Raw genomic sequence first — 17,902 nt, forward strand, 5'->3', positions numbered from 1 at the left:
ATGCCACAAGTGTTTCTGGAGGTTTGATTTCTTAAGGTTTTTTTTCCCTTATTTCTAAGCTTTGGACGTATGTGAAGTTGTGCATGACATCATTACAGAGTTGTAAATGTAGACATCCAATTAAATATACTCAAAAATGTAAGTTACAAAAGCTAAATCTGTATACAGTTATAATTATGGTAAAGCATACAACAGTTTGGCCTTTGGACATGAGTTTAACTTTTTAACTGACAATTTAACTTCACAAAAAGAAAGCAAAATGTTTTGTTTTTATCCCCAATGCACTTTTTTTCTAAATATTCCTGGAACTGTCTCACCACCTTTTCCAACTAACTTTAATGTTTTGCTTTTCATTAGGAGACAATGGTGGTCATCAACAGAGCGCACAAAAATCAGCCATTTCATAGTTTGCGTGATGACAGTTTGGAGAGTACATAATTTTGCCACTATTCAGGAGTGAAGTGGAATTTGAATACAGCTTCCGGCTTGTGCACCTCTGTCCAACAATGCCCAATTCTGCACAATTGTTAAATATATCAAGCTTTCTCTAGGCGGCCTTTGATTGGCAATGATATTCCAAAGTTGCAGTTTGACTGACATGTACCTGATCACCTGTTTTTGCAAAGTGGTAAGTCTGATTTCACATTTAGTTACTTCAGACAATAGACCAGATACGAAGATAGCCTACAGTTATTAGGTCATACAGAATAGGAACAGAGTTTGAAAAACAGGCAACTGGTGGTCGGACAGCGACAGCAAATAGAATAAATAAGTATTAAATCTTTCAAAAGTCTTAAATAACATGGATTTCTAGTGAAGTTTAACTGGGATAAGTATCTCTGATTGTCAGGTTGGCTGTTGTCCATAAACATCGTGGGATTTCCAGTCAGTACAAAATGGAAAATTCAATATAGTTGTTGTTTACTGACTACTACAACAACAATATACTGATATAATTAGTATAAAGTGGTGACTGTATACAAGCAGTAAGGAAATGTTGCATAGCAAACAAATCTATTCAAAAACTTTCAACACTCTGATTTAATATTGTCTCCACTCATGTTCGGTAGTGTGGGTCAGTGTGAAGAGGGCAATGTAAGGACCTTGAGAGGATAAAAGAACAATTAGCAGAGATGAGAAGCAAACAGAGTAGCACCAAAACACACACTTGCACATGCACACACACACACACACACCAATCAATCTCCATTGTGGCGGCAGGGCAGCAGCTTGGCAGCAGCTAAGTGGAAATCATTTACTTAAAGTCATTATGGAAAGGAGAAAGAGGTCAGACGCTGTGCGCGAAGCAGAGAATCCAGCTCCTCCACAGCGCTATCGCAACGCCATCAGGAGAAAGATACCTGCACCATTAAACCACCATCATATCCTTTGACTCAGTGATGCATCATACTTTACTGTGATTGAACCATTTGATGTCAGCTAGTTTTTCAATAATCCAATGTGATTTGAAGTTGCACAGTGCACACAGAGAGGCCACCATCCTAGACACCTTTCGAAACAATGGATCCTTGATTTCTTGGCAGGGGAAAAAAAGCAGGTTTTCTCATTACTAGCTGCCATTGTTCAACTTTGCCGGTTAAACTGACGTTGTATTTCAAGCAGATTTTATCATCTAGTTACCTAATTAACATGAGATCAAAGACTTTTCTAATAATGTTGTCTCTGGCATTTTAATGTTTCTATGTGACTCATTATGAAACTTAATCTCATACCTTACAGCAGAGGTTCACAACCTTTTTTCATTTGATGTACCCCCACAGGCCTGTCAGCTGGACTGAAGATCCCCTTGATCATCGCTACCTCTCATTTTCAAATGTGCTCATATGAACTTGTTTTAAATTTGATCTTATTGAACACTTAATGATGCAAAAGTAGATATTGTTCAAATATTTTCCATGTAGCTGAAGTGTCACCCTTACAAAAGCGCAATGTTTGCAGTCGATGTGTGTTATTTTTGGGTAATTTGCAGACAAATACAAAAACAGACACACTGCCTAACTTGCAATCTTAAATGTATTATTACAACGTTTCAGTCCTAGACCTTCATCAGGCAAATAGTAGGTTTGCAGACAAATACAAATTAGTTTGAAAAAGCAGGTTTGCTAATGTTGGCCACCATAATAAACCTCCAGCAATAATCTGCTAATGATGAGAAGTTTGTCACTACTGGCAAACATGTACGCCGGTGGTTTTAAATCACGGCTTGCTCGTAGTTTTAAACTGACTTTCTTGAAACAAGCTTGCCATTAGTGGCAAGCATGTCAATTTATGTTTACCCTAAACAGCATTTCTGGTAGTAAAGATGTTTTTCATTGTTTTCTGGCAGACACTTGCTGGTCGGCGGTTCTCCATGTGTCTGGGTTGGTTTCCTCCCTTAGTTAAAAGACATTCAGACTTGTAGGTTATTTTCTGATTCTAAATGACCAGAGGTGTGAATGTGAGCATGAATGACTGTCTGTCTCTTTATTTTAGCCCCATAATAGACAAATGACCTGTCCTCTCGCCCTCCATTAGCAGACAGAATCCAGGCCTTCTGAAGAATAAACCAGATTTAGGTCATAGATGAAGTTTTGCTCAAAGTTAGCTAGAAGTCCATTGCAAGTTTGTCAATCTGCATATGAAAATATGACCTTGCTGCAAATGTGAAGCCAAATGTAACAGCTATTTATTTATTCATATATTTTAACATCTATCTGTTACTGTCAGCTCTCAAATGTTCCAACAGTTAACCCACACTGTTAGCTAACAACTGCTAGCCAAACCTGTGGCTGTTAGTTTCCAACAGTTTAGTCTGTTTATTAGCTTCATCTAGCAATTTGAACTGTTTATACATTATGGTTGACTAACAGTTAAACTTTACGTTAATAACTTTAACTGTTAGCCAGAAATTTTAGCTAATTGTTTGTCCTTCCAAAAGATTTCAAATGTTAGCCATATTTCGAGGTAGCTACTACAGCCATTTATTCACTTTTTCACCATCAATTATCTATTTTAACTATTTATGTGTTTCTTTTTCTGTTAAAACCCTTTAAGGTCCATTATATTTTTTTATTTAAATTGTAATTTTTGTTTATTCAGATGAGTTAAGCTAGTCTTTCTGTGTTCTCCTGACTACTGCAAAAGTATGTCCAAGGGTGCTGGTACCGCTGGTAAGGAATCAGTGCATTACAGTATATTTTCCTTCAGGGCTACATCTATATGCAGAAATGTAAAACCAATATTAAACATTTGCATGCTACTATCTGTGGGCATAGAATTTACTTGAACATTGGGGAAAACACATTAAGTAGTTGTCTGAGCATCAAACACAAAGTTTTTATGCACTAAGTTGTATCTTTTTTTTTTTTTTTACATCAATTCATGGTGGATATTCACGATGTTTTATTTTTGCAAAAGAAAACAAAATTCAAGAAGCAGTGACATTTCGAAATATAATGGACTATAATGCAGCGAGGCTCTCAGGCGTTCTGCACTGTTTTTAAATATTCATGTTATTTGTACAACTTTTCTCATTTAATATTATCCTTGCCAAGTCAAACAACACGGGGGCTGGATTTACTCTTCTGCCCTATTTTTCGGTCTTTTGTTTGGGGAAGCGGCATCTTTAAATGTGCATGTGGTGCCTTTTTATGTCAATGACAAATTAATTTATATTAATTGATGACATGATACTCACCCTACACTCTAATGGCGTATATGTGTTTCTGCAAGTTTTCTACTGATGAACTTTGTTTACATTCAGAACATATCAGACACATCTGTTTTGATATGCTAAAGAAAAACGTCTGTCTTTGTCGAAGGTATTGTTACGTCTTTAAGTGTTTTCAAAAATAAAAGTTCTTTGCTTCTTTACTGTTTCAACTGGGGGGACATGTTCTAAACATTGAGGGTGAAATATCTCCTGAATCCCATCTAAAACCCACACCTCAGCTATTGCCAGGCGCACACCAGTTTCTTCGGATTTGAAATCCTGCATCGAACGCTCCTTTAACAAGCATAGATACTGTTTGGTTATCTGGTGTGAATAAATGAATGAATATAAAGCAGGGAGGTGCTGAAAGGAGAATACATGCTCAGCAAAACCCTCCACTGGATAAATAAAGGTCTTAAAAAGCATGGTGCTAACTCAGACAGTCTGGGAGCCCAGGCAAGGCTCCTCATGTAGATCAGTATTGATCAGACAGTGAAAAAAGGTGACAGGGGTCGTGTTTAAGTTAAGGTCAGCTAACAGATTCTCCCGCTCCTCCCAGCGTCAACATAACTTTAATTACACTGATGACATTCAACCATGCGGTGACAGAGATAACATTACCAACCTCTGGGTGGTTATCCTCCATGCAGAACAAAAACTCCTCCAGTTTCTGCAACAAAAGGGGGAACATTTGTTGAGGCCACACAGTCCGTCATGAACCTGCTCATGAATTATTGAAAATGCAATTATGTTGGCTGTGTACTGTATGTGTGCAGCATCATAATAATGGGAATAGGTTGTAATTATTCATCACCAAAACTGACAAGAAGAAAATAGATTAACTGGCTCATCTGTACTGCAAGTTTCCTTTGTTAGCATTCAGACTATGTGACTGTACATTCTTCACTAAGGAAGGAGGTAATTACTGTACCTATTGGAGGCTAACATATTGTTTGTGGCTTTAGGGTAAATACATAAGAAGTTTTAATTATAATTTTTTAATTAGAAATCGCCAGGCATCTAACAGCGTTCATTGCGTTTGCTCTCAGGTAAACACAGTTGGCCACCTATACGTCTTCATGCAGCATCTGAACGTTTCAAATGCTGCAATTTTGAGCCACTCACACGGACACATTGGATCGCCACTGCTAGCGCTAATTACAGCTATCTCAAAGTGATATGTAATCTGTCACATGTAGCTTTCTAGGTGAAGATTGCAAAGATAGTCTGGCATCCAACCAAAGAAGCACTCTTCTATTGTGTTTTGCCTTCAGGTGAAAATACTCATGCTGACCAAAGCAGTGGTCAAATGAAAAGACATTGTTGATGTACACCTCCTTGAATATAAGAAAAAGCAAAGGAAAAGCTTTATATATGAAGAATGATATTAAATGGCAGAAATATAATATTAGTAAAAGGCTATTTGCTTCCTCTGGAGCTGCAGAACACAAATTGTCCACTAAATGTGCTGCTACATATTTCTCTTCCGTCACCAGAGGCTTGTCCTAATAAAAAACATGTTCGCTGCTTAGTTGAAAACGGAATGTCTTTTTATTCATGTTGCATTTACAACACTGATCTGTTTTACTCTCTGTCTGTGGATATAAGATAAACTTTCCATTGTATTTCTTTTTGCAAAACTTTTCAGCCATTTCAGAGGAAAAACTCGAAAAATTGAGCAGGTCCCAAATATTTAAGGATTTATGCTGGAATGTAAAAGAAAAAAGTGTCATGGTGCAGCCACATAATAAACTCCAGGGTGAATTCTGCTACACGGTTTCTAGCTCAGAGGACACAAAGAACAGTGCTCACAGGACGGAGACAAAAAAGAGAAATGGTTGGCTGTCTCACCTTTTAGTTCTTGGAGAAATGTTAGGAGGGGCCAGGCTTTAGGAGGAGAAAGAAAAGTAGAGAAAAACAAAGGGAAAGCAGAAAATGGATGCATGCACTTTGTAAAATGCAGTCAGGGCAAGGCAGGGACAGAAGACATCAGTGCAAAGTGTGTATTTATGGATGGATTATACGGAGCAGGTCTGTGAGAGAAGTTAAACAGGTTGCATGAGAAAGGGGAATTAAACATAGCAATGAAAATCCACAAATTCTGCCAACAGCACCAGTTAAGATTGTTGACAATCTTCTGCTTATGCCTGCAATGCAGTAAATTCATAGTGAAACTGGTAAATTGAAGATTCACAGCAAACAATATGGTAAATACCAATCTGTCAGCCAACATAGCAAACTATATTCTCCCCAAAACATGCTAGATGCCTAGAAAGTAATATAAGAAAGAAATATATATATATATATATATATATATATATATTTTTTTTTTTTTTGGCTCTGTTGGCTTTGTTCCTATCTCAGTCGAGTCTGACAGACTACGTGGGTGGAGGAAAGTGTGAGAAGTGGAGAGAGTGAGTCGGACTCGGCCTGAGGCAGTGGACCTCAACTCACTGTGGGATAGACCAGCACAGAGAATTCACACAGCACACACATGCATTCCAAATAAACGCATGTAATCGTGCAGAAACAGACTCTCAGATCTGCACTCTGCAGAATGAAATTCTTCAAGGAAGCCAAAGTGTTTCCAAGTGGTTGCCTCCCTCACGCCCACATTTTCCTCGTTTAGAAATACCTTCGAGCAAACACGCTAATAGACTTCAGCTCATCTAACTGCAGTCCACAGAATATCAGAGTCTCACAATAGCTGAATGTACGAACTGAAAACGTCCTCTCCAGTCAAGTGGTAAGTCTGACAGAGCGGGAAGACTTTATTTGAGGTCACAGAAATGCAAGTAAATCTGAAAACATGCCATTCTTATTTGACCTTTCAGTGGCCTAGATGTGTTATGTTTAGAAAATGTGTAAGAATTCAGTGGTTAAAAGTCTCATAAGGGAATCTTTTATATTCAGGACACTCCAAGTCTAAGGTTTTCTCATGCACTCCAGCGTGTATACATAGAAATTTAGATGAATAATACATTGTGTGTTGTTCACAAGACTTTTCCTGTTACCTTAGTGAACTCTGAGTTCTGTAAGTTGGCCTCGGGACACCAGCGACCCCCTAAAGCAGTCAACATGGCGCAGTCTTCTTCCTCTTTGGTGCATAGCTGGGTCGGAGGATAAACTGCTGCAGGCGGGAGGTCTTCCATATCTGCTCCACTGCAGCTGGGAGTCCGCAGCTGCAAACCTCGCAAAAACAGGTGACATGCTTCCAGGTCAGCTTCCCAGATTCGCTCCAAGCCTGGACAGCCACAGCTAGAGAGAGAAAGAGACGAATGTGTTGCGCACTGTGATACAATAACATAAAATACATTCAATATGAGATCCAATGTGATGTTTTCTATAACCTGATATTCAACATGATATGTGATATGATAAACACTAATAAAACATCTATCCATACTCTACAATGTAATAAAACACAATTCGTTATGATTTTATACAATGTGGCACAATAGTACAATAAACTAGAACTACCCCTCTGTGGTTACATGTTTCCTCCAACGAGTGAGGCTGCGGTTTACAACCTGTCTAGATTCATAATATACTTACACCATAAAAACTCTGAAGTGTCTAAGATTCATTGAGAGAAACAAAAAACAGAATCTTGTATGTGTTTACAGACTTGTTCAATAAAATGGATTCTGCTATAACAATATGTTGTTGCTATGACAGGAAACAATGCTTCAAATGTGAATGGTATTGCAAAGAAGCTACAAATTCTACAACATGGATGCGTCACACGCATCTTTAACCCAGCAGCACAGATGATCTATACAATCACCACAGTTTCAAGGAAAGAATCCAAGATCCAGATGACAAACTCAGCTATCAGCTCAGAGGTTATCATTTATTTCGTATCTTAATACCATTCATAATCAGACACTTGTATGTTTGTTATTTTCATAGACACTGAATGCAAAAAAAATAATTTTCACTTTAAAGCTAATCAATGCTTCCAGCTCAGTGTGTGTGTGTGTGTGTGTGTGTGTGTGTGTGTGTACATGACCGTGTGATCGGTCACGAATAGAGACCTCAGGCCTTTATTAGTAATAGAGCTCCAGTCTGAAGAAGCTCCTATGGCAACATGTAGAATACAGACTAAGTTTCTGATGTTGTCAAGAAGAACTCCCAAGGTTAAACTTGTTGAATCATTAAAAACAAGCCCATGGAAAATGAGTTTCTGTTCACTGTCATACTATAAATAGCGGGAACGCTTGTATTTCTCTTTCAAAGAAAATTCTCCATCAGAGAAACTTGTCTTTCAGAGAAGCACTAAACAAATTCTTCCTCACTCCCACTGCAACAGACAAAATTGCCAAGAAACCTATCAGTGTTTTGTGTTATCGTCAGGATCTGACCAAAACAGAAATAGAATCACAAGTTTCTGTTACTAACGTATGGTGTTGAATAATGACTAGAAAAGGGTTTTGGCAGAATATTATGAAGTCAACCTTTGACCTTTTGGATATAAAATGTCATCCCTTCACTATTTTATCCTTTTAGACATTTGTGTGCAATTTTGGCATCATTTACTATAATTCTTGAGTTATGGACAAAAAGGTTTCTGAGAGGTCACAGTAGACTTTGACTACCAAATTCTATTCATTCCAAATAGACGTTTGAGCCAAATTTGTTCCTAAGATAACGCGATCACAAGAACATGACAGACAAACCAAATACATAATACCTCCGACCATGACCATCACATATGAACATGATAAGTTATGATATGATACCACATTTGCCCGTATGTGTTAATAGATAAAGAGTATATACATATTCTCTATATTATGTATTCAAGAATAGTGACACATTTTGGAAAATATGCTTCAGCATGTTGCAAAAACGTCCTCTGCCTGAGGTTCTAAGCATATAATATGTTGTGAAAGACTGCAGACAGAAAGCACAGGCATCACAGCAACACTAATATCTGCACAACAGGGCTGAAAATACTGAAAACCAACTAAATATACATTATAAGACAGCATGTCTCTCCTGACAGCGCCATGCTAACTGAGGCACCGCAGCTCTACAGGCACAGTAAAGGACATCTTTAATAGGCATCTCTAAAATAAAGCACTGACTGACAGGGCAGGAGTGAATCATTCAGAGATTATAATTCCATTGACAAAATGTAATGAGAGTGAATGTTCTCCTGATAGGCTGCCCTTTTCTTCAAAGAGCTGCAGCAAGAGAGAAAAAGAAGAGCCTGGAAGTGTTCATCTCTGCTGAGGTCACTGAGCAGGAGTTCAGAGGCAGGATGAGAGGAGAGTTTTTTTGTTATCTATTCATTGAGTCACAATCAGTCATCCTCCTTTACGCTTCCTCGCCATGACCCTCGTGGCATTCAAGGTGCAAGTATGAAAACAGAAGAAAACAATGAAAGGAGCTGCAGCTGACTAAATACAATTAGAAAATGAACAATAAGGTCACCGACTCTGTATATTGCGTCATTATTTAAGTTCAACTGTTTAATAAGACATTGTGTTTTACAGACATTTTGTGGTATCTGGTAGTTCATTACAATGATGTTGCCTGTAGGGGAATGGGAGGATTAATGTTGAATTTGAAGATTTTCCCTTTTCTTTTAAACGTAGCTGACTGCAATTTGAGACCTCTGACCTTTAAAATATTCTTATTTGCTTACCTTCTTCTTCCAGTGACCTTTAGATAACAGATTCCCAAATGAGCATGCTCCCAAGTGACATTTTAAGGCCCGAATCCATCGATCTTGTTAGAAAATTTACCTTTCATATATTTTAGACGACACTCAAAAAAATGCATATTAAATAGCACAAACTATTTCAAAGTAAGAAAACATCCTTTCTGTCATTGCTTCACATATCAACTTTATTTCCAGGAATCCATCTTGTGTAGAAACAAACTAAAGCTGACAGGACGCAGGGATAAAAAAGGTTTGGGGATTTATACATATGAGATGTATCAAACATCCTTAAGGAAGAACCGTCCTTCATCTCTCTGTATGTGCCAATTTCTATCCCAGGAGGAGATTCTCTGTCAGAAATATTAATTCTCACGTTGAGTGACTCAGAATGATAAAAACAACAATTTCACACTCTAAGCACAAATATACTTACATATAAGCCTCTATAATATATTCAGTATTTCCACCTAGAGACTGCTTTCCCTGCTGTGCAGTCAGATTTGAAAAATTGCTCTTTCTCCATCATATGTAAACAAACTCAAAGGCAAAACGCACCCAGACAATATTGTTTAATCTCTCCCTCTGTTCCTTCCCCCTTCTCTCTCAGTGATGAGTCCCGCAGAAAATTGAATGCCACTTGTTTTCCAGCCCATCTCCTGCCTGAAAAGGCTGCCAACCTCTGTACCCTGCCAGCGCACGCCTCTCAGCCGCTCTCTAACCTTCATTTGGCAGACAGACAATAGAAAAATTGCTCGGCCCGGCCCCTCCCCTGCCCCTGCCAGTTCTGAATTCTGCAATAGTGGGGACACAGCCAATGAGCCGTGCCATTGTTATTTGTCTCTTCTGAAGTGAAGAGGGACGCGCACACACACAGATATGGGTTAGCACACATGTGTTAACTTACACACACGTGCCCATAAATCATTCTCTGTTGGGCTTCTGTGTTGTACAATCATAAATTCCTCTAAAAATGTCAAAGCTGCCCTCATCTATCACAAAAAGCTTCTCTTCAGCGACAGCCGCAATTCATTACAAATAACTGGCTTTGGCATTAGGGTTCTGTGTACTGAAAATTCGGGCGAGATGTCAGCGCCTAAGCATCCCTGTGATTGTGGCGTCCTGGTGCCCGTCGGTATGAACTGCTCGCCCAGGGGTTAATTGGTGGCAGCCGCTCGGCCTGCCATCTGACGGTGGCAGGGTGTAGGCGTGCTGCGCTGCTGATGGCCCAGTAATAAGAAGGAGAAGCAGGCAGGCACACTCCTTCTACAGTCCTCCCTGTGGGACTGCTGACTGACAGGACTGCTCTTTCTCCTCGAGGCATTACGCACTCAGACACTGAGGACGGATTATAAATACACCGTAACTGTTGAATGGGTTTCACACACTGGTCTGACCAAAACGTCTGAACCAAACCCGACTCATATGTTCGGCTGCATCTCCACGTCTCACACATGAACACCAGACTAGAATAACAGACAGACAAAGCAGCTCCTATCTTCTGCCACCGCTGACGTCTATCTCAGTATATTCTGGGTGAACCTTCTTGCCAAGAAATTACTCACCCGAGTCTCCTCATGTTGAGGATAATCAAAAGCCGTATACAAAATGAGAGTTCACACATTAGAAAGGAAAAGCGACACGGTAATGTTTCACCTTAGCATTACCATCTGAAATAACACCAGCTGTGGAGAGGTGTTAATAATACAGCGAAGTACAAGATGGGGACTATTGGAAGAGGTGTGATAGATGGTGGGTGAAGGTGGGTTTGGCTCGGGGAGGTTTTTACGGCAGCCAGCTAAGCAACTAAGGTGCCTCTGTTTCAAACACATTTCTCTGAGGTGCATTCAACGGTTTGTGCATTAGAAGTGATAATGGAGCGCATTCCTGCTCAGTTTTCTTGCTCAGATGCTCATAGCATGTTTTCAAATTTAACTAAGAGAACCTGTCTGAGCATTTTAATGACACCAGTTGGTTTGTATCCATCACATGGGAAAAATGGAACCCAAAACTGTGCAGAACAATAAATGTAGGACAAACACGAGGAGCATTTGCTAATGAAACATCCGTGAATTGTATGAATCAACCGTATGGTGCTGCTAATCTGAATAAAATGTTTTTTGTTCTGGTGACACACTTACAGCATCTGCGCTGCTCTAACATCCTGTTCTAATCGTTAGCAAGGAAGAGATAATTGGTTTTTTCAACACCATCCGTCTCCACGGAGACCAGACATCTCACCACACTAATCTGCCTCTCTCCTCCCCTCCTACTCCCCTCCCCGCCTCCCATCATCACGGTACTCCATCAACGGTAATGTACATTAGAGCTGACTGATAACATTTACAGTGGATGATGGGTGCATGTGTGTATTTGGTGTGTGTGNGTGTGTGTGTGTGTGTGTGTGTGTGTGTGTGTGTGTGTGTGTGTGTGTGTGTGTGTGTGTGTGTGTGTGTGGTATACGCACATGTGGGGAAAACTGCACATTCAATCAAACCAAATATGTGTCACTGTGCCAAGCAGGGGCTGGTGGAAGCTGCTGGTGCTCGCCAGAAATCAGAGCTGCATTTGTGATTGGAGCTGGACCGCCTCTGGTTACAGAAGATGATCCAAGGTGGGAGAGCCAATCAATTAATACAGAATGTGATGAGCAGGAAAATGAGTCTACAGTCACCCTGGAAGGTGTCCTTCAATATGATTTTTTTTCTTACAGCGGTAATGTAAGATGCATACCATCTAAAGCATATAATCTGTATTCCATGCAATAAAGTATCCGTTAGAGAAACTAAAACAAAGGAGCACAGAGGAGCTCCACTAAAAAAGACAATATAAAACATCCAGTAGTCAGACTGTTTCGAGGCCAAACATTCAATGATGTATTTTTGTTTTATTGGTGTTGGAGGTCTGAGACTAAAACAAGCGGATGTTAAAACAGAAGCAAGCTTTCTGGATTTATAATCCCTAAAGTTTACAGCAGAGGAAAATAAACAAAGATTTTAACATTTAGCATTCTTACATCAAGCTATTTTTGTTATAAATTAAAGGAGCACTCTGCTGATTTATACAACAACTTTTGTTTATTTTTGTTGAGGAGTTAATGCTTTCCAAAATCTGAAAACACTAAATAACCCTGACAATGTCATGGACATGGAGAAGTTATTATCAGAAAGCCTTTATTGCAAACAGAAGGTTACAGAGAGGGAGGGTGTTACAATGATATCATTGATATGTGTTATGGGATTTTTGAGCTCCAGCATTTTCGGATCAGTTTTGACAATTATTTTTTGATTTGACTCTGATTTGACTTTATGGAAATGCAATAGTGAATCACCATATGAGCAATTTTGTTATTATTCACTCAGACCTTTACCTCTGTTCTTCGTTTTCACATTTAACAGTGTTCTAACATTTTGATTTGTACTTTTGTTTCAGTGTTTCTGTTTTGGATGTGCCTTTAGGGGCTTATTAACTGTTACATAAAAATGTAAAAGAATTGTGTTTATAATGCAAGTAAAAAGAAATGTAATATGAAATAAATGATATGATATGAACTCTAGTAGAGGAAGGAAATACCATTCATCCATCCATTATCTATGTACCGCTTAATCCTCACTAGGGTCATGGGGAGCTGGAGCCTATCCCAGCTGACTTAGGGTGAAGGCAGGGGACACCCTGGACAGGTCACCAGTCTATCACAGGGCTACACTTAGAGACAGACAACCAAGTACACTCACATTCACACCTAGCAACAATTTAGAATCACCAATTAACTTCAGCGTGTTTTTGGACTGTTGGAGTTTTGGGACTGTGGAACATGGAGAGAACCTACGATGCACGGGGAGAACATTCAAACTCCACGCAGAAAGATCCCAGTCATCCTAATCAAGACACGAACCAGGGATCTTCTAGCTGCCAGGTGACGGTGCTAATCACAGAGCCGCCTTGCAGCCTAAATGAAATACCATTCTTCCAAAAAACACTCCCTCATTTAATGTTTTGATGACGGTGGTGGAGAGCGCTGTCTCACCTTGGTCCAAAATCTCCAATAGGTGTTCAATCAGGTTAAGATCTGGAAACCATTGAATCACTGAAACCATACAGTGGCCCCTCGTGTCCTATGGATGGGGGCACTGGGGTGAGGTATGAATCATCTGACTATATTATTTTCTTCCACATCTCCGAAAGAGTTTTTGCTCCATTCTCAGATGTACATTCATCTTTGTAATGAGAGGTTCATGCAGCGTGCTCTAATATCCATCTCTATATTTAATAATCAAGGACTGTTCTTACTCTGATCATGTCCTGCATTGCCATTCCAGGTCACCTGAAGAGGAGGCAAAAGTTGTCTCTCTTCAAATGTGTGCTTTGAACCACAACTTCCGACCCTATTTACTGATGTCTTTCCCATAGATCTAAATGCAGATGTCACTTTAGTCACTGTTCCTATTGAAGCCGGTTGAGCCGTCTTCGTGACTATAGCTCCTATCATCTGTGCCCCAACAATGAACCCTCCTTCAAAGTCACTTAGATCTTTTCCTCTTGCCAGCTTAATGCAAAATCAGAATCAGCTGAGACTGCTGAGCCATTTTTATACATGCCACAGAACATGACTGGATGTTAACTGCTTTGTTATACCCTGCAAAGCACCTGTGTGAAAGCATCTATATTTGTTGTGTCTCACCACTGTTTTTTTATTGAGTTTTTCCTTTAATTTGTTACCTGTCTACAAAAATAAATGCTATGACAACAACTGTAAGAAGTCAGAAGTTTTGCCAAGTCATTTTTTTTCATGTTAGATGCATGATACAGACAGGTACTCTCAGAATATCAAACAAGCAAAACACAAAGCCGCCATCTGCCCTATTGACAGAAAGGGTCCACAGGCATGCTTCCCTGCTGGGCACGGAGATCGCAGCCATGTTGCTCTTTGACCATGCAGACCCCCAGTCTGCGCATTCCTCAGTAACAAACAGCCCTGCAGTATGTGACTGATTCCTGGCCCACATCCAAGGGGGTGAAGCTGCATCTCTAAGGATGCAACACAAAGAACTAAACCTGCTCACACACCGCAAACAGAGACAAGGGTCAAACAGACACAAAGGGTCTCTGATAATAAAGGCTTTTCCCAGCTCAAACTAAGCCCATTCTGCCTCACCTTCCTCTTCTGAACACACACAAAAAAAGATAGTGGAAAGTACAGCTCATATGGTGTACACAAAAACATTATTGGCTCTATTTATCCATCTGTAAAACACAAATTGCTCCAAAATGCTGCAGAATAAGAACCAGTCGCATCACAGCTGCTCAGCACTGCCTGTCTGCTGAGGAGATGAGCTAAGCAGCTCTAATCTACATAAAGAAGCATAAGCAGCCGTATGGTGTCAAAAAGTTGACCGGGTTCCACACCCTCTGCTCGAAAATTCAGACACTCAGCTAACCAAATTTTTCAGGTGGGCTGGGCAACCACCCACAACACAACAGGCCTGTCCTCTGTGATTTAGAAGCTCTGAAACAATGACACTCACAGAAAAAGACGTTGCTTTGTCTAAAATGGTTTACACAAAAGAAGGGGGGGAAGGGTGGAAAATGAGCTGATACAGACATCTAGGGGAGAAAAAGGTACAGAAATTGTGTGAGAAGGTGGAAGGAGGAAGACAAATTGTGCAGGTGAGAGACAGACTGAAATGTGAGAAAGGGGCTCTAGGAGACAGCAGCATGGGGGGGAAAAAAGGTGTGAGTGCATGATGTGGTTGGTGAGGTGATGTATTGGGGAGATGGTGCTCTGGTTAGAGGACAACAGAGGTGAGAGGAAATTCCTTGGAGGCCGCTGCTCTGTTTATGTCTCCTCGTTTATTAGTCCTGGGGAACACTGAGTCTTCATGTGTGTATTAAAAAAAAGAGAGAGACAGCACAGAACACAATTACCTGTGCAATCTGTCCTCCAGTAGCTCGACATACTTGGTAGTGTTCTCTTTCAGGCGGCTTTCTGTGTGGAGAGAAAAGCACAAAGAGCGCACCATCCTGTTACTTCACTTTATTTAGTACTTTTATTAGCAATGGTGGGGTATCCTAGCAACAAATCACAGCAATAATATCATTAAAATTGACTTGTCATTAGCTATTTCATACATGGACTCTGTTCACAGTTGGCAATGGCATTGTGCACAGAAAACTGCAACAGTTCAGTTCAATACAGAGGACCAGCTGGCTCTCTCTCTTAAAGCAAACACACAATCGAGGAAAGATCATTCCCTCTGCTCGAAGAAGAGATAAAACTGTAGACGGCCTGAGGATAAAAAGGGGATTGTATCATGGCATAGTTCCTTATATCATGCCAGATTTTCTGTGGGGCATGAAGTTGGATGGATAGCTTATGTTGCTTCCTGTGCCCTTCTGCCAGCAGTGAGCAGTGCCTGAGGAGGCAGACGGAGGCTGGCTGAGCGTTAGTCAGGATGGAGAGGAGGGCAATCTGAGCACCGTTAATGAGCTCATGTATGAAACATGAGAATATGCCCCCCACAGCAGCAGATCCTCCAACACAATGGGATGCACTTATATCAAATTGCAGCGTGTATATATGTGCACAAAAGCTATATCGTTCAATTTAAACCCTCCTCCTCCTCCTCCCTACTGAAATACAGACAGACAAAGCTGCTGGCCTCGGAAATCTGCCCATCCCAGCATCCGCACAACTCAACAACCAGCTAGAGTCAGTTCATTCCCACAATCTGGTGCAGTGATTCCCACCTTTGGGTCAAAATATTGAGTCAGCTAGATACTTTTCTTGCTATTGTTTGCAGAATCCCTGATACTTTTATCCCTTCATGCTTCTAAAAACATTCAGAGATGAAATGAACTTGTCTTTATGCTAAACTGAGCGGAAGAGCTTCACATTTACTTTACAGAAGCATCAAATGTCTCACTTAACTCTTGGCAATGAATGCAAAAAATCAAATTCACATTTACTTTACAGAAGCATCAAATGTCTCAGTTAACTCTTGGCAATGAATGCAAAAAAGCAGAATTCCCCATGAGGTCAAACTATTCCTATAGTCGAGTACATTTCACGATAAAAACCTCAGATGAAGGGTCCCAAGAAGATAGTCCTTCATTTTAAGGAGAGATGAGCCAAAAATAGCAGGAAACTACTCCAGTGTAATGCCACTTAGCCTGATCACAGTGAGCAGAACTCACACAGAGACAAAGTCACCTAATTGGGTGTTCTGAATCACACTGATGTTTGAAATATAATTTGTATCATTGTCTTAATGGTGGTTATTAGACAGCATCAGCTCGGGGATGAGACAGGCTCGGGAGCAGGCACAGCAGGAAGAAAAGGAAAATGTCTCAGTGAAAGTGGCTGTGACACACACACACACACACACACACACACACACACACACACACACACATATCTGTCCGTACTTTGTAAAAGAGCTGCATCACAGATAGTCCAGCTATTTATGGGGGCTGCGTGTGTGTGTGTGTCACAGAAACCGATCTTGCCCGAGTGTCGTTTTCATTCAAAGTGGCCAAATCTGCTCAATCAGAGTTAAGAGGGAGGCCGCTGGAGGAGCTATCACATATCTGATGAGCAGATCTGGTGTACGTGGACCAGACAGCTCACTTACCACCCCTCTAATTGCCATGTGAGATCCTATCCTACCTGACAAAGTCTCCCTTGTCAACTTCCATTCACGCTGGCTCCGTTAAGCAGCGTGCAAGGAGATAGCCACTGAATAATACATGGGGGCATTAAGCCTGACTTTGGATGGCACAGAGCGTGTACAGATGCGAGATGACTAAGTAGGCTACGTCCTGGAACAAGAACCAGATTTAGAAATAATACAGCGTGAGGAATCAGAAACAGTCCACATAAGCGGCAGATGAAGACGGGAGATGCAAACACAAGTGTATTAACCGTTAACTTAATATTTCTCGCTGTGCTAATACTGTTGCACGCAGGGGGAGAGTCAGCGTACCATGCAGTCGCCATGCCAACCGGTGGCACAACTAGCGAGCCTTTTCGGGCGTGACAGATGAAAATAATCTTTTCTTTATAGAACGGGACAAGACATCAAGCAGCACAGCCTCCTCCTGCGCTGAGTGGAACCAGAGCAATGGGTGATATTACCACTTCCTGTAAGTCTGCGGGAGGCTGCTGTCATTGGCAGGCCATGCGAATAAAATCGGCACTAAAAAGCCCATAAAGAAGACAGCCAGTCCCTTGCTCCCCGATACATGCGGCAGTATATTTGGTGTTGAAGGAACTTCACAAAGGCGTCCACAGAGCCTGCACTGAAAATTCATGAGCTCAGCCTCCCCTCACACCAGTGATCTCAGCAGGCGTTAAACATCACTGATTGCTGCCAAGGACCCTGGCCAAAATCGAAGAGGCCATTCATTCATAATACAAACAGAACTGAGACACTATTGAAAGATGAAAAGAATGGGCGTTGCAAAGAGGCCGTTTGCTTCACATAGGTTAAAATATTAATCCATTCATCTTGTGAAGAAAAAAT

The 17,902-nt window shown here is 40.6% G+C and overlaps 1 protein-coding gene across 2 annotated transcripts in view; it reads right to left on the reverse strand.

Moving 5' to 3' along the window:
• The window catches only part of disc1 (DISC1 scaffold protein), a 51,085-nt gene that overhangs the window by 7,080 nt on the left and 26,103 nt on the right, over nt 1-17,902 (reverse strand). For both annotated transcript variants that reach the window (XM_008301885.1, XM_008301805.1), the window contains 3 exons: nt 15,306-15,366; nt 6,727-6,970; nt 4,338-4,382 (listed from right to left, as the gene is read on the reverse strand). In XM_008301885.1, coding sequence (XP_008300107.1) covers nt 4,338-4,382; nt 6,727-6,970; nt 15,306-15,366 — 350 coding nt within the window. The remainder of the gene's footprint in view (nt 1-4,337; nt 4,383-6,726; nt 6,971-15,305; nt 15,367-17,902) is intronic.

This window comes from Stegastes partitus, unplaced genomic scaffold (assembly GCF_000690725.1).
Source record: "Stegastes partitus isolate 25-593 unplaced genomic scaffold, Stegastes_partitus-1.0.2 Scaffold1, whole genome shotgun sequence".
Lineage (NCBI taxonomy): Eukaryota > Metazoa > Chordata > Actinopteri > Pomacentridae > Stegastes > Stegastes partitus.